At 41.8% G+C, this 23,567-nt stretch overlaps 1 protein-coding gene across 6 annotated transcripts in view; it reads right to left on the bottom strand.

Annotated features, from left to right (window-relative positions):
• The window catches only part of KIF1B (kinesin family member 1B), a 144,807-nt gene extending 123,269 nt beyond the window's left edge, over positions 1-21,538 (bottom strand). For 2 of the 6 annotated variants that reach the window (XM_042953771.1, XM_042953770.1), the window contains exons 1-2: positions 21,231-21,538; positions 4,789-4,969 (exon numbers count right to left, since the gene is read on the bottom strand). In XM_042953771.1, coding sequence (XP_042809705.1) covers positions 4,789-4,894 — 106 coding nt within the window. In that variant the 5' untranslated portion in view covers positions 4,895-4,969; positions 21,231-21,538. Of the gene's footprint in view, positions 1-4,788; positions 4,970-12,107; positions 12,128-21,230 lie in introns of those variants that run through there. The other 4 variants (XR_006206688.1, XM_042953772.1, XM_042953765.1 and 1 more) reach the window with 4 other exon arrangements.
• Between the last annotated feature and the right edge of the window lie 2,029 nt (positions 21,539-23,567).

The following is a 23,567-nucleotide window of genomic DNA, read 5'->3' as shown; positions in this document are numbered from 1 at the left end:
TACTAAGAAACTGCCATAGAAAACTGAAAACAGAAATAGCAAACAGTAGCAGAAAACTGAAACCACCAAAAATCCTGGAGGAAAAGTCTCACTCAATTAATTAGTTTTCCAAGAACAAACACCTTTCAAAGGAACCAAAATTACCCCAAAACTGCTAAGCCACAGCAAAGTAAGTATTTAGCTAGAAAACCAACTCTACTTCTTCCAAGGCTGATTCATCAAATGAGGATTTCTGCCTCAGTAGACTAATGTTAACTTCAAAGTCCCAAACTTCTCCTGCTGTGTGCAGAGAGGCACGTGTCATCGCCAGAAGAGGGTCAGGAATACCATACGTGGTTACAACACTATTAAATTCTAATACCCTGCAAGTTTGAAATTTTCCCTGAACATGCTGGGTGTTTAGTTTAAATCTCACTTACTCCACAAGGTCCAGTTGAAATGCCCCATCATCTACGTACCTTACATGTGCCCTTTGCCAAACTCACATCTGCACGTTTTAAAACCCCTACTTATGGCAATTATCACTTTGATCACTTTGACTTTGTACTGAGCTTCTTTCGGTATGTCTTGTGTCTTCCACCACAAACTTTTGAAGACTCTTTAGGGACAAGATCCTACGTATGGTACATACAACTCTGCTTCCTGCAGACTCACATTATAGCAAACTCTCAAAAGAGGAAGGAAAAGAAAGGGTAAGGCAGAGCAGAGCCACTCAGTTTGCTGTGTACAACGGTTTTGAACCAAGTATGATGGAAAACCCTCTGGTAGTTCAGCACTGTGCTTAACATGGTCCATAGGCTGGTTGTCATGTGACCGGTACAATGTTCCCAGGCCTATCATAACCAAATTATTACTTTTAATAAAAACCATTTCTTCATTACTATTTTGTCAAAAGATACCTCAATATATTCAATAATTCTGGAGAGATTTTTGTGGGAGATAAGCAAGAATGAGTGAATAGAACTTACTATAAACACAAACTATAAAATTTACGGTCCTATCCTCAAAAGGTGCACCACCAGAGATCTTATTTTCTCCTCAGTTTGCTACCTACTACAAGTGAAAACATGGTACATTCTCCAGCCAGAGTGAATATCGTATTCGGACAATTTTATTTTTCCCCCTAAACTGACAGTATTTTCTATACAATCAAAATAAAAAGGTCAAAAAGAGAGTTATATATCTTAGAAACAATGAGCTCGAACACTCATATTTTATTACCCATTAATAATTTCTTAGTGAGCTTTTAATCCTTATGATCAAAAAAATAGCAAAGTCCGAAAAATCTAGCAGACCCAGATCTACTTCTCAAACTATCCAGAACTACAGAAAATCCTTTTCATTTTACAACATACTCTTAAAAGTTTTATTCTCCTAGATAGTCAATTGAGCACTTTTTTTGATATTCTATTTAGTACTCAGCATACCCATTATACATATAGTAGATACCTACTAATACATAAAACTTTATTAACTTATACAGATATTTTTTCATGTTTAAATCTCAAAGGAAACAACTTTTACAAATGAGCTATATTATTCAGGTATTTAAAACATACACTGCTGGGGGAAGGGGTGAGAAAATAAACAAAACACTAATCAGTGAAGACTGAAATATAAGCTACTATTATACCTTATCACTAATTAAAAGGGTAAAAAGCTATCTTAGAAAAAGATGCTGTTTGCACTCTCTCCGGAAGGAAAGGAAACACAAGTTGCTTCTAAGGAGGGGAACTGGTTGACTACATGATGGGTCAGAGGAAGTGTTTACACTTGTATATTCTTTGTACCTTGTGAATTTTATAGTCACAAAAATAAAAAACTCAGGAGAAATTAATACAATGCTATTTGACTTTGACAATGAATATAAACTTACAACCAATCTATAAAATGAATTGTCATCAAGAAAAAAAAAACCACGAGTATCATTCTTTATACTAATAAAACGTTTCCATTTATTTTTGTTATATAATTAATTGATTTTTGTATTTCATGAATATGGCCTTCTAATACTCATGTTCTTTCTTTTTTTTTAAAGTTTATTATTTATTTATTTGGGGAGGGAGAGAGACTGAGCATGTGCACAAGAGGGGAGGGGCAGAGAGACTCGCAAGCAGGCTCCGAGCTATCAGCACAGAGCCCAAGGAGGACCTTTATCTCTTGAACCATGAGAGCAGGACCTGAGCTGAAATCAAGAGTTGGATGCTTAATTGACTGAGCCACCTAGCTGTCCCTAATACTAATTTTCTACTTAAAAGTTTGTAGTAAGATTTTTAGGGTGCCTGGGTGGCTCAGTCAGTTAAGCATCCGACTCTTGATTTCAGCTCAGGACGTGATCTCATAGTTGGTGGGATGGGCCCCACCTTGGGCTCTGCACTAACAGTGCAAAGCCTGCTTGGGATTCTCTCTCTCCCTCTCTCTCTCTGCCATTCCTTTGCTCATGCACTTTCTCTCAAAATAAATAAATGTAAAAAAAAAAATGGTTAATAATAAAAAAATTTAACACTCTTTAAAAAAAAAAAAGAAAGAAAGTAGCAACAGACACTGGGGACACTGGGGATTTCTCCTGATAGTTCAGTATGTAAAACATATCACAGAGAAAAGTAGTTCTTTTTAGGATCAATTCTGGCTCCTGACCCAGGATTTCCTAAAGCCCACCTTCTAAAAGAACTAAATGATTATACCAGCATTTTCAGAGGCAACACCAACAGCCAAAAATGCCTCCAAACTAAGTTACAATTAAATACATTTTTCAGAGAGAAACAAGAGCTCAATAATCAGGATTCAGTATGTTCACTTCAGCAGCACATATACGAAAACTAAACTGATACAAATTAGTATGGCCTCTGTGCAAAGATTTATATATTGTGTAGAACTTAATTCTTTTTAAAAAATTTTTTTTCAATGTTTATTTATTTTTGAGAGCCAGAGAGAGCCAGAGCATGAGCAGGGGAGGGGCAGATAGAGAGGGAGACACAGAATTCGAAGCAGGCTCCAGGCTCTGAGCTGTCAGCACAGAGCCCGACGCGGGGCTCAAACTCACAAACTGCGAGATCATGACCTGAGCTGAAGTCGGATGCTGAACCGACTGAGCCACCCAGGTGCCCCTATATATTGTGTAGAACTTAATTCTTAAAATGAAGCATGAATAATACCATAGCTTAAATGAGTGGCATTTAGAACATAAACACTTGTTCTCTAGTTCAGTTATAAATCTAGCTCAAATTTTAAGAAAGGAGCAACTCATCAATATTGACCTTTTTTAAAAAACTTGAAATATAATTTACATACCCTACAAAGTTCACCCATTTAAAGTGTACAATTCAGTAGTAAATTTTGCATCTTTTTCTTTTACAATTACTCATAGGATATAATTCATACTCTAGCATCTTTTAAAAATATCTAATAAAAAGGCAAACTCATAGTAACAGAGAACAGAGGCTAGGGATGGGGTCAAAGGTGAGATATTCATTAAAAAATACACACTTTTAGTCATGAAATGAATAAGTTGTAGAGACTTAATGTGCAGCATAGTGACTATAGTTCATAATAATGTACTGTATACTTAAAATTTGCTGAGAAGTAGATCTCAAGTGTTTTCATCACACACACACACACACACACACACAAAGGTAATTATGAGAGGTGACAGATACGTTAATTACTTTGGACTGTGGTAATCATTTTGCAATGTATGCATATATCAAAACATCACGTTGTACACCTTAAATATACAATTTTATTCCCCACTGGTAGAATTCTCTACAGAGAACACTGGCAAATGGCCCACACATAGAGGAGATCAGAATGGTTTCCCCAACAACTAGGCATTAACTTGTGTGTCCGGAAGAACTATGATTCTGCTTTATCACAAAGTTGTAGGTTTCAAGACAGTAGAACCTACCAGTATTTTGAGTAATAATTTGCCTACAGATCCATATCAATTAATTATTAATCCAAGTACAAAATAAACCAGCTTAAGTCATTTTTCACCTAAGCAATTATATATAAAGAAGTTCAAAAGTAATGACTTCAATTTCAATAATAGATAATTTTATTTGTAAAAAAATTATAAGCAAATGATTACTGATAATTTTAGTAATAAATTTGTGAGTTTATTACCAATTGTAGCTATATCTGTTGTTCAACTTAAAGAATCACTGTAAGGAAGGAGAGTAAGTTTTAAGACCATCTTGGCAAGGTCAAGTGCCATTTAAAATGAAGAAAGAAAAATAATCTTAGAGCCTCAATAGATACATTTCACATCATGGTTAAGTATAAATCACTGCTAACACCTTTATTATCATTAAGTTTCAACGTAAGGGGCGCCTGAGTGGCTCAGTTGGTTGAGCGATTGACTTCAGCTCAGGTCACGATCTCATGGTTCATGGGTTCGAGCCCCATGTCAGACTCTGTGCTGACAGCTTGGAGCCTGGAGCCTGCTTCCAATTCTGTGTCTTCCTCTCTCTCTGTCCCTCCCCTGCTTGCGCTCTCTCTCTCTCTCTCTCTCTCTCAAAACTAAGATTAAAAATATACTTTAACTTAATAACTCTAGCTAAATTAGTTGCATTTTCCAGGGATTTCTCAATTGTAAAGAACAAAAGAAATAGTCCATATTTAAGTATACGAAAGCAAAAATCACAGGGCGAAGCACTTAGTGGATCATTCAGAATAGCAAAGTCCAAAGTGTTAATACCCAAATGTTCATTTATTCTGTTCACATTAAGAAGGGAAAAGAGAAAGGATAGGAAGGTGAGATATAATTGATAGAACACAACATGTACTCACTGGTCGAGTTGCCTTGCATCTGAATGATGCACTTGGACTCTTTGCTGGTCTCTCGAGAATTGAAGGGCCGAACCCGCACAGCCACCTTCACTGAGGCTCCCGACATTCTGATGGTCTTGTTATATATATGCAGTCCAGAAACAAAGTATCAAATCTTCTTTTGAAGTTATGTGCAAGTTTCCTTCAAAAAGAAAATAATTCCACACAGGTAGTCAGAATCAAAGGAAGCATGGGCTAACGTGAGCCTAAGGGCCACTCTTGTACATCTTGGTACTATTTTTTTTTTAATTTATGTTTATTTACATTTGAGGGGGGGCAGCGGCAGAGAGAGAGGGAGACACAGAATCCAAAGCAGGCTCAGAGCCTGACGTGGGGCTCAAACTCATGGACCGTGAGATCATGGCCTGAGCCAAAGTCAGAAGCTCAACTGACTGAGTCACCCAGGCACCCAATCTTTGTACTATTTCTATTTCCATTTCTAAAAACCTCATCCCTTTTCATCCTATAGATCTTATATGCTCAAAATTTTCCAAAATAGAAAATTAAACACCTAAGTTTATTTTCCTATTCCACTATCTCTTTCTCATACCTAAAAAGTCCCTAAACTTAATAATAAAAAATACATAACTACAAAAAAACAGGCATCTTTCTTGCTCTCTGTTTTTCTGGATCTTCAGTAATGTACGAAAAACACAAATGTTTATCTGTTAAAGAGAGTTCCTTACACAAGTAACTTCCCATCTGCAAAACCACTTATTATCTTCCTTTAAAGAAACGCTCTGAACTTCCTATACACTAATTACACTGTGAAACATTCAGTTACATGATATACAATTAAACAGCAAAGGGTAACGATAAGCTCTGGCCAGCTCTTTCAACTTCTAAGTATCTCGGGATTCCTTTAATTTTCACGTGTATCTCATTTGACCCTTACAACCATCCTGTACAATAAGCAGAGAAGTTTCCAAGAGACCTAGGTTCTACCCTCTAATATGCTAGTGACTCATGGTAAAATCAAATCACTACATTTCACTACTGAATGAAGCCATAGGAAAAAATGTGGACATTTTTCAGAGGCATAGTTTCCCTCCCAACAGAACAAAACAAACATTATTCTGTGAAAAGAACCCACGTAAGTAATTTCCACAAGAAACAACAGATCTCAATCTGTACTCTATCCATTATATAAATGTCCTTGAGAAGAACCAAACAAAAGAAAAAACTAAAATAAAAACACATTTAAGTCCAATTATCGGGGAACCCCAAGAAACCTTCAATCTAATTTTTCCCACATAATTAAGTAGAGATTAGGAATCCTAAACTACAGCTTTACAACTGCTAAGCTTTCCAATAAGAAAAGGCAAAAATCAATTAATCAAAACAAAACAAAATAAAACCAAAAAGCCACTCTCTACCCTAGCATTACCCTATCTTCTTTTCTTAGCAGCACTATGTGAAATTCCTGTGCTTTGGAACATGCTTATTGTCCGTCTCTCTCAACTCTGTCCAAATGCTCAGAGATCTCATTTGCTACCACTTAGACCACTGCCTGATAAAAGAGCTCGGTTTGTCGAAGGAGTGAATTAATGAATTGCAGTTGACCCTTGAACAAATGGGTTTGAAATGTGCAGGCCCACTTGCGCATGAATTTTTTTCCATAAATACAGTAGAACATTATAAATATATTTTCTCATGGGGCACCTGGGTGGCTTAGTCAGTTAAGTGTCTGACTCTTGATTTTGGCTCAGGTCATGATCTCACGGTTTGTGAGCTTTTTTTTTTTTTATTAAGTTTTTTAAAGTTTATTTATTTATTTTTGAGAGGGAGACAGAGTGAGCAGAGGGGAAGAGGGAGAGAGAGAATCCCAAGCAGGCTCCATGCTCACAGTGCAAAGCCCAATGTGGGTCTCAAACTCATCTATGGTTTTTGAGTTTGAGTCCCGCATCGGGCTCAGCACTGACAGCAAAGAGCCTGCTTGGGATCCTCTCTCTCCCCCTCTCTGCCCTCCCCGGCTCGTGCTCCCTTGCTCTCTCTCTCTGTCTCTCTCTCAAAATAAATAAATAAACATTAAAAAATGTTTAATGTATTTTTTCTCATAATTTTCTTAACATTTTTTCTCTTTATCGTAAGAATATAGTATATAACACATGTAACATACAATATACGTGTTAATCGACTTTATGTTATCAGTAAGGCTTCTGGTTGACAGTGGGCTGTTAGCAGTTAAATTTGGGGGAGTCAAAAGTTCTGTGTGGATTTTCCACTACGTGTGGGGGGAGGGCACTGCTAACCCCCCACATTGTTCAAGGGTTAACTGAGAATTATCTGTTCAAGTCCTCTGCCTGGTTTTGTTTCACATAATTACAATATTTATTGATATTAATCTTTTTCATATTTGCTGGAATGTTCTTCCAGTCTGTTTCCTATTTTATTTAACATTCAACAGATGGTTCTTGTTTAATATATCAAATATTTATTGTAATGACATCAAATAAAAACTTAAAGTTATTTGCCCTCCCAGTCAATATAGCATCACCTATAGTCACTAGCTGAGGACTTTGCCAAAAGAGAGTTAATGAAGCATTCAGAAAAAGAAAGACATGGAACACACTTTAACCCCCACACAAGAGTTCACAGTGATTTACAGCCACCGTCTGAACACTCAACATGCTCCATTATCTTCTCCCCCAAACTCGCAATCTCTGCCCATCTTCCTGTTTCTATCTGACCCCATATCATAACTCTTGGAGTCATCTTTGTTTCTTTTTCTTTGAATCCTTTTATTAGTATTAAAATTATTAATGATATGCTATATAAAAATGTTTAAGTTTATTTATTTATTTTGAGGGGGAAGAAGGGCAGAGAGAGAAGGAGGGAGAGAGACTCCCAAGCAGGCTCTGTGCTGGCAGTGTGAAGCCCAATGTGGGGCTCGAACTCACCAACCATGAGATCATGACCTGAGCCGGGATCGAGAGTCAGATGCCTAACTGACTGAGCCACCCAGGCGCCCCTATGAACTTTTAAAACATAAATTTGCAGGGTACCTGTGTGGCTCAGTTGGTTAAGCATCCGACTTTGGTTCAGGTCATTATCTCGCAGTTCGTGAGTTCAAGCCCCGCGTCGGGCTCTGTGCTGGCAGCTCAGAGGCTGGAGCCTGCTTCTGATTCTGTGTCTCCCCCTCTCTCTGCCCCTCCTCTGCTTGTGCTCTGTCTCTCTCTCTCTCTCAAAAATAAACATTAAAAAAAAAACAAACACATAAATTTTCTATCACTTCCTTCCTCTCGTTCTCATTGCCATCACCCCTAACCCACTGCCACTGCCTAACCCTAGTCCTCACTACCTCATGCCTACCATACCGGTAATAGTGGAACTAATCTTAGACCTTTTCATTTTAATCCAACAGTCCTTCCACAGCCTTGCACAAAACTGAATCACACAGGGGTCTTTTGAAAAACAAATGAGCCTGGTATTCAACAGTCTTGAAAAAGGCCCCAGGTCCGGAGTTTTTGTTTTCATTTTTCAAAGATTATGTTGCAAATCTCCAGCTGAGAACCCTGCAGTACGCAACTGCTTAACCTTGCTGCAATATTAACCTTTCTAAAGCATGACTGTCCATTTCACTTCCAAACTCAAGAATCTTCTCTTATTCCCAGTGCTTACAATACCAAGACCAAAGTCAAGGTACTCTGTGTTCTAGTCCCACACACATGCTCTTTCACACTTGTGAACAACTTCTCCCCTACAATTTTAATTTTTCTCCTATTTGATGCCCAGCTCCTGTCTTACTTCTTCCAAAATGACTATCCAAACATTGCAGGAATCACTGGTATTTCCAACAGCACTTACAGCCCAAACACATTATGAGAACCCTGCTATCATTTTATGTGACTGCATTCTATCTTGTATTGTTCTTTAATAGATTCCCAAAGTGAAACTCCTATTGCTTCAAAAAAACTCTTTCAACTCGGGCTTCTTGAAAAAATGGCTAATTCCAAGTCTGGTCAAGAAATTTCAAGATGATCCTGGGACATTTTAGTGTGATCACAAGCAGGAAGCCTATCAAAGATGAACAGAGTCAAGGCAAAAGCACACCAGAGCCAACTCAAAGGCACTCCCCAAGATGGAATACTTAAAGCATTAAAATGCATTCATGAAAACCACAAGTGGACTGAAAAACATCAAATATATAAATTCACGAGTTGAGGGGCACTTGGGTGGCTCAGTCAGTCAGTTAAGCGTCCAGCTTCGGCTCAAGTCATGATCTCACAGCCCACAGCTGACCACCCAGCCTGGAGCCTGCTTCGGATTCTGGGTCTCCGTTCATGCTCTGTCTCTGTCTCTCTCTCAAAAATAAAATAAAACATTTAAAAATAAACAAATTCATGAGTTCATAATGATACTTAAAAAAGAAAAAAAAACTCATTCTTAAAACTGGCAAATAAAATAATTGAGCATACACCTAGCCTGTATATCCTGTATAAACTATAGTCCACGACAGCCAAATGGTTGGTGAGGGCTAGCTCTTCTCACACACACACACAAAAAAGTCCAGCTAATAAACGCAGAAGAGGTGACAGAATTGGAATGTCACGTTTCCAACCCTACTGATATAAAAGCTCTCTGCAACAACAGTCACTAGCCACACACACACACACACACACACACACACACACACACACAAGCCATAGATGAAAAAAGGTTGGTTGATGTGGGAACATTTTTCTTTTATTTATTTTAAAGGAGAGAGCATGAGTGTGCACAGGGGAGAGGCAGACAGAGGGAGAGGGAGGGAGAGAGAGGGAAAGAAAGAGAGAGAGAAAGAGAGAGAGAGAAGGAAGAGAGAGAATCCCAAGCAGCCTCTGTGCCATCAGTGCAGAGCCCGACATGGGGTTCAATCTCACGAACCCTGAGATCATGACCTAAGCCAAAATCAAGAGTCAGATGCTTAGCCAACTGAGCCCCGCAGGCGCCCCAATGTGGACACGCTGTATTGCTTGGATTAGGCTGACGCTATCTGAACCAAATAGTCAGTCCTAGTGTCACTAAAGGGGGGACACCTGGGTGGTCTATGCTTCCATGCATGCTATACACAGCACCACCTAGTAAGTATTCTTATCCCACCCCCTTTAAAACAAAACAAAACAAAACAAAACAAAACAAAACAAGAGATGAAGCCTCAGCTCTAACCACCTAGGAGAGCAAATAAAAAATGTAAATGACTCTTAAAAGATACAATCAGCGAAAACCAGAACATAGAAAAATCTACACGTCAAGTCACCCAGTATCTTCCGATAAATAACATGCAGAGGTAATAAAAGGAACTTGTGTTAGTTATAAGATAAGTCGATGATTTTTTTAATCAAGAAAATCTGCAAAAACACATTTCTTAGATAATCATAATAGCCTGAACATAGACTCAGTATCTGATGATGTTAAGAAATTTATTAGGGGAAGATACAAGAAACAGGTTTGCCAAAATGTCCACCATTACTGAATACTGTCGATATTTCAATTAAAAAAACAAAACTTCCTTCTTTTGTATTCTACCCAAAGCCTACCAAGTACCGAATGCTGCTGATTTACAGACAACAAAGAATAAATCTCCTTGTGCGGATTTAGATATAAAGAGCTATGGATTTGTCACTAGGAACCGAAATACTAACGTCTCTAATATCTGCTTATTTCTTCCGTCCATCGAATCAACTGCCAAATCACATAGCTTTTACCTAGAAAATCTCTCCATTTCCACCACTACCATCCCTTTTAGATTTTCGATATTTCTCACCCAAGATGGTTAACTTTCACCACTTTCTCTCTTTCTTCCTTCCACCCCCATTCGACTACCCAATACTGCCACTTTCATCTACTCCATCCATAACCAAGCAACACGGCCAAACTGGCCTTCCTGAAGCACAGGTCTGTTCATATCAGCGTCCACTTAAAAATCCTCAACCTGTCCCCAGGTTGTTGTTGTCTACCAAACAACGGCTGAACTTCCCACACTGCATTCAATGTGTTCTGCGACATAAACCACCTACTTTTACAAACCCACAAAACACTGCCTTCCATCCACATTCCTTAACAACCACTCACCAGAGGGCTTCCTGAAAGTATCTCATGTTTTTCTGTGCCACTGCCTTTGCTCCAACGTTCCTTCTACCCACTGTGACCTTCTTCCTCTACCAATCCGATTTATTCTTCTACGATCTTCTTCTATGCCACCTATCTCTAAAGCCTTCATAGAATCTCCCTACCTCCCAAACCAAATGCTAATGCTTCTCCATTTAATACTACTCAAGTCACTGGCCTTACCTAGGGCAAGTAAGTTATTTACTTTTCTTATCTCTACTGTAAATTTTAAGCTCCTTGTGGACAAGAACAGAATTTTAGTCATGTTTCTAATCCCCTAGCTACGGGGGCTTGAATACTGTAGTTAAAATATTTTGGTTGAATTCCTAGTTATTGTATCAACGGACTGATGCTTGAAGGGCATTAATAAAAACCATAAGTTGTTCCAAAATAGAAACAGGTATTTGATCAGAAGGAAAAAGGATAAAATTAATTTCAAATTCTTTCCTAATTGAAGTGTTAAGTCATTCTTTTTTGGAAGTGATAAGTACATTTTAAAATTGCTTTTCCCTCTGGGTGCCTGGGTGGCTCAATCATTAAGCATCTGACTTTGGCTCAGGCCATGATCTCACGGTTCGTGAGTTTGAGTCTCCTGTTGGGTGAGCCCTGCTTCTCTCTCCCTCTGTCTCTCTGCCCCTCCTGGGATTCTCTCTCTCTCTCTCTCTGCCCCTCGCTCACTTGTGCCCTCTCTCTCAAAAAAAAAAATAAATAAATAAATAAAATAAAAACAAAAAAAACTTCCCCCTCAAATAAATAACGAAATTACTTTTCCCAAACAATTTGAACCTAAATATGTATTTTGTTTCTGATTTAATTGTCTTGAGGTAAAACTGCAACCATCTTCACAAGCGAGTCAAAATTTTACATAATAATAGGAAACTATAGTTAAATGGACTATAGAAAGTGTTACTTTGTTACTTCCCTACTACTATAAACAGTATCTCTTTTATAGTAGAATTACATCAAAGAATCACAGCTTCAAAATTCCCAGGCTGTTAAAGAAATATTACCAATTACATAAATCTGAAATCAGGTTTAAATTCCAATGAGAAACAATTATTACAGAATACTTTTAGGAGGTTACAAGAAAACAATACTTCTTAAATTTAGCATAAAAATACATTTTCCAAGCTTTGAACAGCCAAAGGAAGAAAGACAGGAAAGACCATCACATACTCTAAATCACTTACACAGCCTCAGCTCTAGACTGTGCCTCTGACCTGTTTTCCTTCCTATGACACACAATTAGAAGCATCAGGAAAGCGGAATGGAGCAAAAATTCCAGAAGCATTCGCTAACAATAAAGGGAAAATAAAACAGTTAGGTCTAAGTTATTTGAATTTTTCTGAATTTTGCCCAATTGCTTAACTTTGATCTTGTGCAACAGAACTTGCCCTCAGAGGTTCCCTGGAGTATTAAGAGCCTAAGAAGACTAATTTTCAAATTAACCATTCAGCAAAGTGAGTAAACAGGAACAAAATACAACTAGCATTTGGTTGGTCTGTTTTTGTAGTATCCCTTTTCTATAGAAAACAGCGAAGATTATATCCCCAACATATAAGTCAGTTCATGTCATTTCCTCTCTTTAAAAACCTTCCACTGGTTTCCGTGGCCTCAGAACACACCCTAAAAATCCAAGGGCCTCCGCAATCCAACCTGCTTCCCCAGTCACCATTTTCACTGCCCAGCTTCAAGCCTTCTTCCCCACCAAGCACCCTCTTACTACACCAAACACGCAATTCCTGGAAGCCCAATCCCCCTTTTCAACCTGTTACATCCACGTCTTTCCAGGAGAAGGTCAAATGTCACCATAAAGCAAAAAGCATTAAGTCATATATTCCTTAACGTGCCCCTTTTTGAGCCAAAAGTGATACCTTCTTTCTCTTTGCTCCTTAGAAATGTTGTGTTGATTCTTCCATTTTTCTACTTATTCCATTCTGCCCGATGTTGCAATCAGTATTTCACTTAACTCTCCTACACAGACACATTATTCAATACATATATGTCACAACTGAAAATAGAATTTAAATAAGAAATTTAGATTTTTAAATTCAATATTCACACAATTTGCTATATAGCAGCAGATTTACAACAGCAATAAGCACTCTATTTCAAAGATCATCTTTTCCACTGAATTATGGTTTCAAGAATGAATTATAACTTGAAGAATGAGTGGGTACCCAAAAGTAAGCATCAGCAGCTAATGAGACCATTTTGAGACTCTATGAAAACTTCATTATCATAAGTTTCACATCTCTCAATCCAATACTTTCCCTGAGAAACAAACAGATTTTAGGATCCAATACTCTGTGTCCCTGATCATGGCTATACTGATAAAATGGCCCACCAAAAGGTAAGAATTTTTGTATGTGTATGAGTTACCTGTCTATTCTTGGTCTTTGACTCTATAAACAAAAAGCAGCCATGAGTCAAGCTGTGAAAACTCAAAACGAATCACATGTTGGAAAAGCTTCTTTCTGCACTCTAACCCAGTGCCAAGAATCAGACTGCACAGAAAGTCTCCTGACAGATCAGATTTTCAATCTCAAATGGGGTTAAACCAGCTCACCCAGGCTCCCCAACTGTTTTCTTTTAACCGCTATCTAAAGTAAGTTTTAAAATACAGTTTTAAAACTGTCACTGCGGTTTTAAATAAAAGGAAAAGACGTTTTTCAAGGACATTTTTTAAAAAAGTAATCCAACCGCTTTTCAAACTGAGAATACAACATTAAAATATAACCAGTCTTTTTTTATGAAGGATATGACTAATATGGTTCAGATATATAACTTTATATAAAGATAAATCTGAGCAGAAAACTCATTATTTGTCACTGCAATTAAGAAATCTAGGATCCTCCTTTCCACTCGTAACATGATTTTTTTTAAATGTTTTCATTTATTTTTGAGGGACAGAGAGAGACAGAGCATGAGCAGGGGAGGGACAGAGAGAGACAGGAGACAGAGAATCTGAAGCAGGCTCCAGGCTCTGAGCTGTCAGCACAGAGCCCAACGTGGGGCTCAAACCCACAAACCGTGAGATCGTGACCTGAGCCAAAGTCAGACATCTAACCAACTGAGCCACCCAGGTGCCCTTCACTCGTAACATGATTTTATTCATAAACCAAGAGGTGCATCAAGAGACAACAGTTCCTAGGCGCTGGCTCGGTTGGTAGAGCATGTGACTCTTGATCTTGGGGTCAGGAGTTTGAGCCCCATGTTGGGCACAGAGCTTACTTAAAAATAAAAATAAATAGGAGCAGCTGGGTGGCTCAGTTGGCTAAGTGTCTGACTGTTGATTTTGGCTCAGGTCATGATCTCACAGTAGTGAGATAGAGCCCCCTTTAGGCTCTGTATTGAGCGTAGAGCCTGCTTAAGATTCTCTCTCTCCCTCTGCCCCTCCCCCACTCTGCACATACATGTGCACTCTCCTAAATAAATAAAAAATAAATAAGAGACAACAGCTCTTGTGGCTTAAAATAAAGTATTCCAAATGACAGTGATGTTTTTTCTTTTTTCTTTAAAAGGACAGTTAATACTAAACTCTAGTAAGTCAGTTCGTTCTAATACCTGAAGCTACATCTCATAATTTTATTTTGGCAGATCTGCTGGGAATTCTGCCACTTAAATTTCAACATTCCACTGAAGCTCTTCTATTGTCAAAGTGAATGACAGACAACACCTCCTCCTGGCAATGTCCAGGCTAAAGTCAACTCAGCTCGGTCATAGTATAGAAATGGTAAGTTTCAATCAGAGGTTAATTCAAATTTGGTATGAGTCAAGGTTCCCTCCTTCTGAAATCTGCCCTGACCACACCTCTGCAGCTACCTGCCCGGGAGGTAGCTTACTACCTGGGCAAGAATGCAGGTCAGACTTTTCCGTGTGTTGATAATATGCCAATCTTGATAAACCAGCACCGAAAGTTTAATAGATATGTTTTCATTTAGATGACAACACAGAATACAAGTATTCCAAACTCTCACAAGGGTTAAATAATGAGTTTTCTGCTCTGATTTATCTTTATATAAAGTTATATATCTGAACCATATTAGTCATAGCCTTCATAAAAAAAGACTGGTTATATTTTGATGTATTTGCAGTTTGAAAAGCAAGTTGGATTACTTTTTTTAAAAAGGTCCTTGAAAAACATCTTTTCCTTTTATTTAAAGACCTGTTAAAAACACCGAGTGTGGGGGTGTCTGGGTGGCTCAGTTAGTTAAGCGTCTGACTCCCAGTTTCAGCTCAGGTCATGATCTCACAGTTTCGTGGGTTTGAGCCGCGTGTCAGGCTCTGTGCTGACCGTGCAGAGCCTACTTGGGATCCTCTCTCTCCCTCTCTCTCTCTCTCTGCCCTTCCCCTGCTCACAGTGTCTTTGTCTCTCTCAAAATAAAAACATAAACTTTAAAATATTATAAAAAATGTGGTGCCTGGGTGGCTCAGTCAGTTGAGCGTCTGACTTTGGCTCAGGTCATGATCTCGTGGTTTATGGGTTCGAGCCCCCGCATCAGGCTCTGTGCTGACAGCTCAGAGCCTGGAGCCTGCTTCAGATTCTGTGTCTCCCTCTCTCTCTGCACCTCCCCACCCCCACTCACACTCTGTCTCTCTCTCCTTCAAAAATAAATAAACATTAAAAAATTAAAAAAAAAAAACTCTTAGTGTATGTATATAACATATGTATATATCAGTATGTCTATAACACATTTCTCTTACAATAATATTCAAATTTATTGAAAAAAAGTTTCTCTTTATGAACCATTATATATAGCCATTATATGTGTGTATAATTTACCTTTCCCTTTTTCCCTTGACTTCTAAAAGTTTCAAAACTAAATTATAATAACCACATTACATAAATTGCTGTAATGTGTTTATTTAGTTTTTCCTCCTGTTACACAAAGCTTTGTTTTTTATCTATACTTTAACAGCCCCTCTGTATTTATGGTACTTGTGGTAGGCTGCTCAAATCCTTTTTAGAAGCGGTAAGTGGTACAAACTGTAAACAAATAAAACATTCCGGCAATAAACCTATTCTGCTATTTAACATCAGAAATATGTTATGTCAAAATTCTAGTTCCTAAAAACAGAAGCTTTAAAAATTATACAAAAATTTGTGTTGAATGAATTTGAAAACAGTGTTGAGTGGCCAGAAAAGCAGGCCAAGATCTGAAACCAGATCCACCAAATAGAAGCAGACAAAAGCTCAATTAAGGAGGGAGTGTGAACTTCCAGTACTGTGAAGGCATGAAGTGTGTCCCCTGGTTTTGGCAGTAAAAGGCTGGAAGCCAGAGCAAGAGCAGGTGTCAGCAAAGTGAGGGCCACTGAAGCCAGTCTGTGGTGGGCTGGGGAGTAATTAGGAGGCTAGAAAGTGGATACAAGTATCCTCCTTGCTTCCAGAACTCGACAGGAGAGTAACAGCTAGGAGGAAACACGAATGAAGGAAGGATTTTTCTCCCCTGCTTCCCTTTTTTTATTAGGAGAGATCTGCATGTTTCTATGCTTTATTCAACAGCTATTTACTAGGTGCCTAGGTGCCTGTGACAGGCATTTCTAGGAGTCTGGGATAAATCAATGAATGAAACAGATAAACATCCTTGCCATGGAGGAGCTTACATCCTAGGAGGGGAAGTGGGGACACTAAAATAATAATTTATACAGAATGCTACATGATCATAAGCATTACCAGGGAGGGAGAAGTACAGCAGAGGCAGGTGTCTGGTGGGGAGGAACGCTGTGCAGGTGCATAAATGAGGTCAGGTTGGGCCTGTTGAGGTGATGAGGTGTAAGCAAAGACTTGAAGGAGGTGAAGGAGTTAGCCAAGCAGCGTTCAGGGAAGAGCACTCTAGGTCCGAGCAAAGGCCCTAAGGTGGGACTGTGGAGAAACTGCAAAAGGGGACAGGAGTAACCAATACGGCAAGTCCCTAAGATTACAAGGCAGTGCTAATATCCAGGACACAGGCTGAGGGATTAGCTAAGTCAGGGGGAGTAACTCCTCACGACACTTGAGGAAAGAAGGTAAGAAAGAAGGCAGAGAATTCTGTAAGTAGAGGAAAGGGAAGAAGGGGTGGGGGAGACCATGCCTTCTTTTCCCTATGAGGTGGTAGGTAAGGTTTTATGCCAAACATGGGGCCGTGGGGAGGCTTGAGTAAGGCAGTCAAAATGTTAGAAAAGTCACTGTGGAAGACAGGGGAGGGAGCTGACCAGAATTACTTCGACACCAAAGACAGGTTCGGAGGAGACCTAAGATTCCGCATTAATCGTGGCACTACCCCCTAGCACTGTGAGATTTCTCCCTGGCAGACTGAAAACAGAAGGTACGGATGGGAAGACGGATGCAAGGCTGGCATGTGCATAATGGGTCTTGCAGAATAATGAATTAGAAACTGCAAGTGCCAGTCAGAAAATAGCTAGAGCAATGCACCCCACAAGTCACGCGGAAGGAAAAGCTGGAAGAGGCTGCTGCACCAGGAGACTTGAGGTACAAGAGCACACAGAAAAAGACGATAGAAGTGAGAGCTGTAAGTGATCAGAACTTCATCCAGAGCTGCAGGCCAATCTGAGATCTGAAGACAAACCTGAAGGCTACGATAAGTGAAGAAGATGTGGCCACAACAGTGAGTTATGGGAACATGGGAGCATGAAGCCAACGTTTGCTTGAGCTGAAGTCAAGGAATTTTACAGTTAAAGGTAGTTAGTTACAGAACTTCAGTATAGCCGTTAGGTATTTCTAATGACTCGGGGTGGGAGAGTCACTTAGCCTGTTTCTTCATCTGTAAAATGGGAGTCATAGTATCTATTTCGTATAGTTGTTACAAGGATTAAAATAGAGGGGCGCCTGCGCGGCTCAGTCGGTTAAGCTCATGATCTCACGGTTTTGTGAGTTTCAGCCCCAAATCGGGCTCTGTGCTGACAATGTGGAGCTACTGGGGATTCTCTCTCTCTCTGCCCCTCCCCACTCACGCTGTCTCTGTCTCTTTCAAAATAGGTAAACTTTAAAAAAAAATTTTTTTAAACAAGGATTAGTGAATAATGCAAAGTGCTTGGAAAAGAGCCTGGCACATTAGAAAGAGCTCAATGAGAATAAGCTATTTTGTCAATATTGTTGTTGTTACTGTTTATACAGTCATTGACATCTGCCAGGATGATGTCAGAAGTTCAGATGGAAGGGAGAACTAATCCAAGTATCAATGATATCAAACAGAGCAATGGTAGAGGATGGTACAGTTGAATGATATGCTTTGGCATAGACAATGTGGTATTAAATATCAAAAAAAAATTTTAATCCATGGTTTACGATCTTTTGGCTTCAAACACATATACAAACACAAAGCAATCATAAAAGTACCAACTGAGTACTAGAGAAGTATTATATGACAATACAAAAGGGAAAAGGCTCTGATTATAAAAACCATGGAAGCCATCATGGTATGAGCAGTGGTACATTAAATTGTACTAAAACGTAAAAGAGTTGGGAGTTAACTTTATCCTACCATGCCTGTATACAAACAGAAGTTCCTTGAGGGTAAAGAACTAAATCTCTACATGCACTGTCAATAAACTGGTAATGAATGTCATAAAAGTGAGCATAAATGAATCAATGGGCCATTAACCAAAAAGTCCACCTCAAAGAGAAGCCCAAGGACTCTTTTGCAAGGTTTTCCTTGCCACTGTCACATCTGCTTCGTTCATCTTCTATTCCAAGGAGCTGCACAAAGAAAAGTTCTGGAAGTATGTATTTATCCATACTTTTATGAACTCCAGAGATTCACCAGTTTCTGTTTCAACAAGGCCATCTTTCAAAGAGAAAACTACATGAAATAGACAGGCTAGAGTTTCACTTCAGAGCCTTGTAAAATTATATCATATCAGTTTACAAGATCAAAAGGATATGCTTAACTCCTGGAAAAGACCTGCTGTGATTAGCAGCCTGGGAAGGAGTTTACAAACTAGGAAGCAGGGGCCTATTGTCATCCTTTACTTTGTACCCAGAACAAGCCCTTGGCAGGGAACTGGGCTAGAAAGCCTTGGTCTTGGAGAGACTCTGTTGGCACTCTTCTTGAGAGTTTATTCCCTGCACAAATTCAAAGTGGGAAAGAGCAAAGAGAAAAAAGGAAAGCTGCATTCATATCTGGTCTTGAAAAGAAAAGTGGTCTGTTTAAAGCCTTCGAAGCTGTACTTAATTGGATAAATTTTGGGAAAACATTCATCAGAGCAGAGCTGCACAGATTCATAAAATTCTGCCTCCAAATCAGATTCACAATCAGGTCTGATTTTATTAAATGCTGAAATTATATTGAACCACAATTCTTCAGATCTTTTGTACTAATAGAGTAACTGTAAAAATTGTTTAACTTAGAAACAGTTCTTAATTGGGGCATGGAATTTTAAAACAAACATTCTGTATTTCTCTCAAGTTAAAGTAATACAAAAAAAAAGCACTAGCTTCTATTGACGCCATTTTTGGTTCAACTAAGTTCTACAAGAAAAGCTTAACAGTAAAAGCAGAAAAATAAAGTATTAAGGCTTTTCTTAGAAAGCCCTATCCGAAAATTTTTAGAGAGTTCAACTTGAGAAGTTTACAGGAATTTGTTCCACAAGAAATAGAGTTTGAAAGCAAAGGGCACCAAGAAGACAGGCATGGCACTCTCCAGGTCCTGTCCACCCTGAGCACGTAGGAGACAGACCGACAGTCTCACACTAAGTTCCATCACTGATCATTTCCGGATCTGTTTCACAATCCCGAGGTGTGTACGATCCTTATACTCTACCCTCACACGGCAAGTGAACTCCGCTTGCCTCACAACCCAACAGCCACACCAAGTTAATTAGAAAAGCACCACCTCACTTAAGAGAACACAAGCTAAGATTTTATTATGACTAAGCTAAGCTGACAAAATGCCAGCCTTTAAATAAAATATCCACCATGATATCACTTAAGAGCTATTCAAATCCAATGACCGTACTTCCCTAGGCCTCAGACAGACCCATCTAGGACACAAAGCAACATATTCAGTGTCGCACAACAGCTGCCTAGAACAGAAAGAGATGGGCGAGCAAGGGATCTGTTGACAATCTAATTTCAGCTACCTCCAGATTCCACAAAGGTGACAACGTGCATCGTCAGAAATACTGCTGCACGCCTCTCTCACTATGAGAATATCCCGGCTTCCTAAACCTCTGCGTGGTGAGCTACTCTGAGAAATCCATCCCTGCAATGCAATTAACACTAACTGGAAGCCTCCAGACGGGAAAACTGGCCTTAGCGATCCTCAGATGTGCCCGTGTGCATGTAAGGCATCACCGCCAGGCCTCCACGGCCACAGCACGGGCCATACAAGATGAATACGCAGACACGGTATTTCACCCCAACAAGAAGGGCATCTTGAAGGCACTTTACCATAGAAGCTCACGTAGCAATTCACCACGGAGAAAAAGTGATCTGGGGAGCTCAGGCCCGGTTTTAGGGCCGGAATGCGCTGTGTTGCACGAACAATGACTAGCTTGCTCGAGCAGGCTCCCAACCCCCACGGCTCGGCTTCTGGTGCGGCCAGTCACCCTGAGAGCTGCCAGGGCTGTCACTCGGTGCCTTCCAGCAACCGGACTTGGCTACTGGAGGATTTGTCAGATCATCCTCCCAATATGGCTGCCAGAGTAATCCCGAGCTGCTGCTCGACGCCGAGACCACAGCAGCCTTCCTCGCGGCTGGCCAGCATCCCGCACGCCCCCTCCCTTCCACCGCGCTCCTCGCCAGTCCTCGCGCCCTCGGCGGCGCCCCCCCCCCCACCCCCACCCTCCGCCTCGCCGAGCCCCTTCCTACCTCCATCTGGCAAAGGGGCACAACCACAGTCCCAGTGTCAGCCCCGATGCCAACCCTGACGGCGGAGAGGGGAGAGGGGATGGAGGAAACGAGACCGGAGGGGCTTCCAGGCCGAGCAGCGCCCGCTCCGCGGAGCTGCAGTGTGCGCAGAGAGCGCAGGCAAAACAGACCCGCGGCGGCGGGCAGGCTGACCGCCGGGCACAGCCGGGGCCCGGCAGCTCAGGGGAAGCGGAGGGAAGGTGCGGGTCACTGCGGGGGACCCAGCAGGCCGCTGGACCCGAGCCCGGGGGCTCGCCGGCCCAGGGAGGGCCCCCCGCCCCACCCCACCCCACCCCACCCCACCCCACCCCAGTCCGCGCCCCGCTGGGGCGGCGCGGCTCCCGCCCCGCCCGGCCCTTCCTCCGCTCAGACCCCGCCCGGTCCCGGCCCGCCCCTCCCCCCCGGGCGGCCCCCTCCCCAGCCCGGCGGCGGCGAGCCAGCCGCTGCCCGCCCCCCGCCTTACCTCAGCCGCGCTACGGACCGACGGGCGGACGGGCGGGCCGGGTCAGCAGGCGACACGGCGCGCGGGGGCGCGGGGGGCCCGGCACCGAAGCGCCTCAGCGCGAGCAGCGGCCGCCGCGAGCCGCAGGGCACCGCTCCGCAGCCCCATCACGCAGCGGCCCGGCGCCGCATCGAGGGCCGCGGCGCGGGGAGGGCGAGAACACGGGACGCCGGGGCGCGGCGGCGACGGAGCCGGCGGTGGCGGCCGCAGCGGACGGGGAGCGGCTCGGACTCGCGCTGGCGCCTCCCAGGGCTGCCGCCGTCTGACTGACCCGCGTCGGTCCTCGCGAAGCTCCGCCCGCGGCCGCCCGCGCCGGACACCGCCCCGAGCCCGGCCACCGCTCGTCACCTCGGCCCGCCCCGACGTCCGCGATTGACGCGGGGGACAGCCAATCGGAGCTTAGAGCTCGAGACTGCCGGCCAATCGCAGGGTGAGCCGGAGAGAGGTTGGGGCGAGGAGCTGCGGAGATGCCGGGGCGCCTCCTGGTGGCCCGGGAGCCGGCGGGGGTGCGGGGCTACTGGGCTTGCGGGGTTGGGGAGGCCGGCGCCCAGAGTCCCCTCCCGGTTGACCCGCGAAGGACGTTAGTCGGCAGCAGTCGCGCCCGGCCCACCTGCTGATCCACCTTGAACAAAGCTTGGCCAAGTGGGGCGGGGCGGGACTGTGGGGACCTGACGCCTTCGGAGGGGCTGAGATGCGTATGGGAGGCAGCCGAGTGTGCAGTCATTGTCCGTTTGGAAAGCTGCTCACACGTTGAAGCCGCCGAGCACGGCGCAGTCGGAATTGAAACACGCAAGGGGATGAGTGTATTATCCCGCAGCAAGCTTTCCGGCCTATTCTTATCGAGCCCGATCACAACACCTCCCACACGCCACCTTGGGAGAAAAGGCGGAATGAGTAATGGAAAAGCATGACTTAGTGGGCATTCCACTCGTCTCCTTGGGAGACCGCGTAAGGGCCGTGAGTAAAGGAACAAAATGCTTTGTATCGTCTCTGAGCTAAGGACCCGAGCTCCCCTCTGGGAGATGCCCTTGAAGAGGGGGGTTGTTGGAATTCAGCAACCCGGACAACACGAACAGTCTAGTAGCGATTTTTTTAAAAATCAGACTTAGATTCAGCTCAAAAGGCAAAGCCCACAACTGTTCGTGAGCGGTCCAATTCAGTACTTAATGAAATACAATAGTCACCAGCATATATGTGCAATTATCATGCCAAGCACTATTATTTTATTAGGTTGTGAAATGCTTTCCTATTTACTAACAGACAATGAAAGTAAAATAGGATTTTCACCCTGAATTCAATACAGTTTTGGATGTACAAAGCCTTACTTATAAGCAGACACTAAAACACCGAAATTAATTCCCTACGCTAATGATTTTGGAAAATCCCCATCCCCACTAAAGTCCTCATACTCTCTATCCAGTCAACATTTATTGAACGTTTCTCATTTTATTTAGAATTTCAGCTCCACCTACCTGCAAAAGGATTTGACATAACTTCCCTGGAAGTATAAAAGCAATAAATCTTTATACCATTAACATAGGAGTAAAGTTAATAATTAAAAAAACAACAACAACAATAAAAGGCTGTATGAATAAGCCGGGTGCATCGAAAGAAAAGTAATGTTAAAAAGCAGAGTCAGGGAATGTGCCACCGCTGAGCACAAAACTCAGCTCTTAGCTTCCTGAAAGCCAGAAGAAAAATGAAATTCCAATGGGCTAATGAGCAGAAGTTCATCAGTTCATCAGCAGACACCAACTTTTTCCTTGTTTGGAGCTCTTTGTGTAAGTACTATGATAAGTACCATGGAGAGTTACAAATACCTGGAAGGTAGTTAATCTTGTCTGATCTCTCAATGGAGCTCAATCTAAAAAGAATCTAAAACCTGGTGAAGGGAATGTGGTGGCCATCGGCACTGAAATTAAGCAAAACACACTGAGAAGGGTCAATAGAGGCAGGGAAGGCTGTTCTAGGTTTCAAGGCCAAAACAGCCCGCGCTGCATCAGCCTTTTTCTCCTTGGATAGATGAAGTCACTCTGCAGAGCCATTCAATTTCTCAGATTACAGATTTTGTACAAAAGTACCTTTTAAAAACTGTCAAGTTCTAGAAAATTGAATTTAGCCACGGCCCCATTGGGTTATCCCTAGAATGTAAAAAGAACAACATCAAAAGATCTATTAATGGGGCGCCTGGGTGGCTCAGTCAGTAGAGTATGCAACTCTTGATTTTGGGGTTATGAGTTCAAGCCCTGTGTTAGGGCTAGAGTTTGCCTTAAAAAAAGAAAAGAAAAGAGAAGGAAA

The sequence above is a fragment of the Panthera leo genome, chromosome C1, assembly GCF_018350215.1.
Source record: "Panthera leo isolate Ple1 chromosome C1, P.leo_Ple1_pat1.1, whole genome shotgun sequence".
Classification (NCBI taxonomy): Eukaryota; Metazoa; Chordata; class Mammalia; order Carnivora; family Felidae; genus Panthera; species Panthera leo.
The sequence above is the reverse complement of the archived record's forward strand: the minus strand, read 5'-3'. Positions and strand labels throughout refer to the sequence as shown.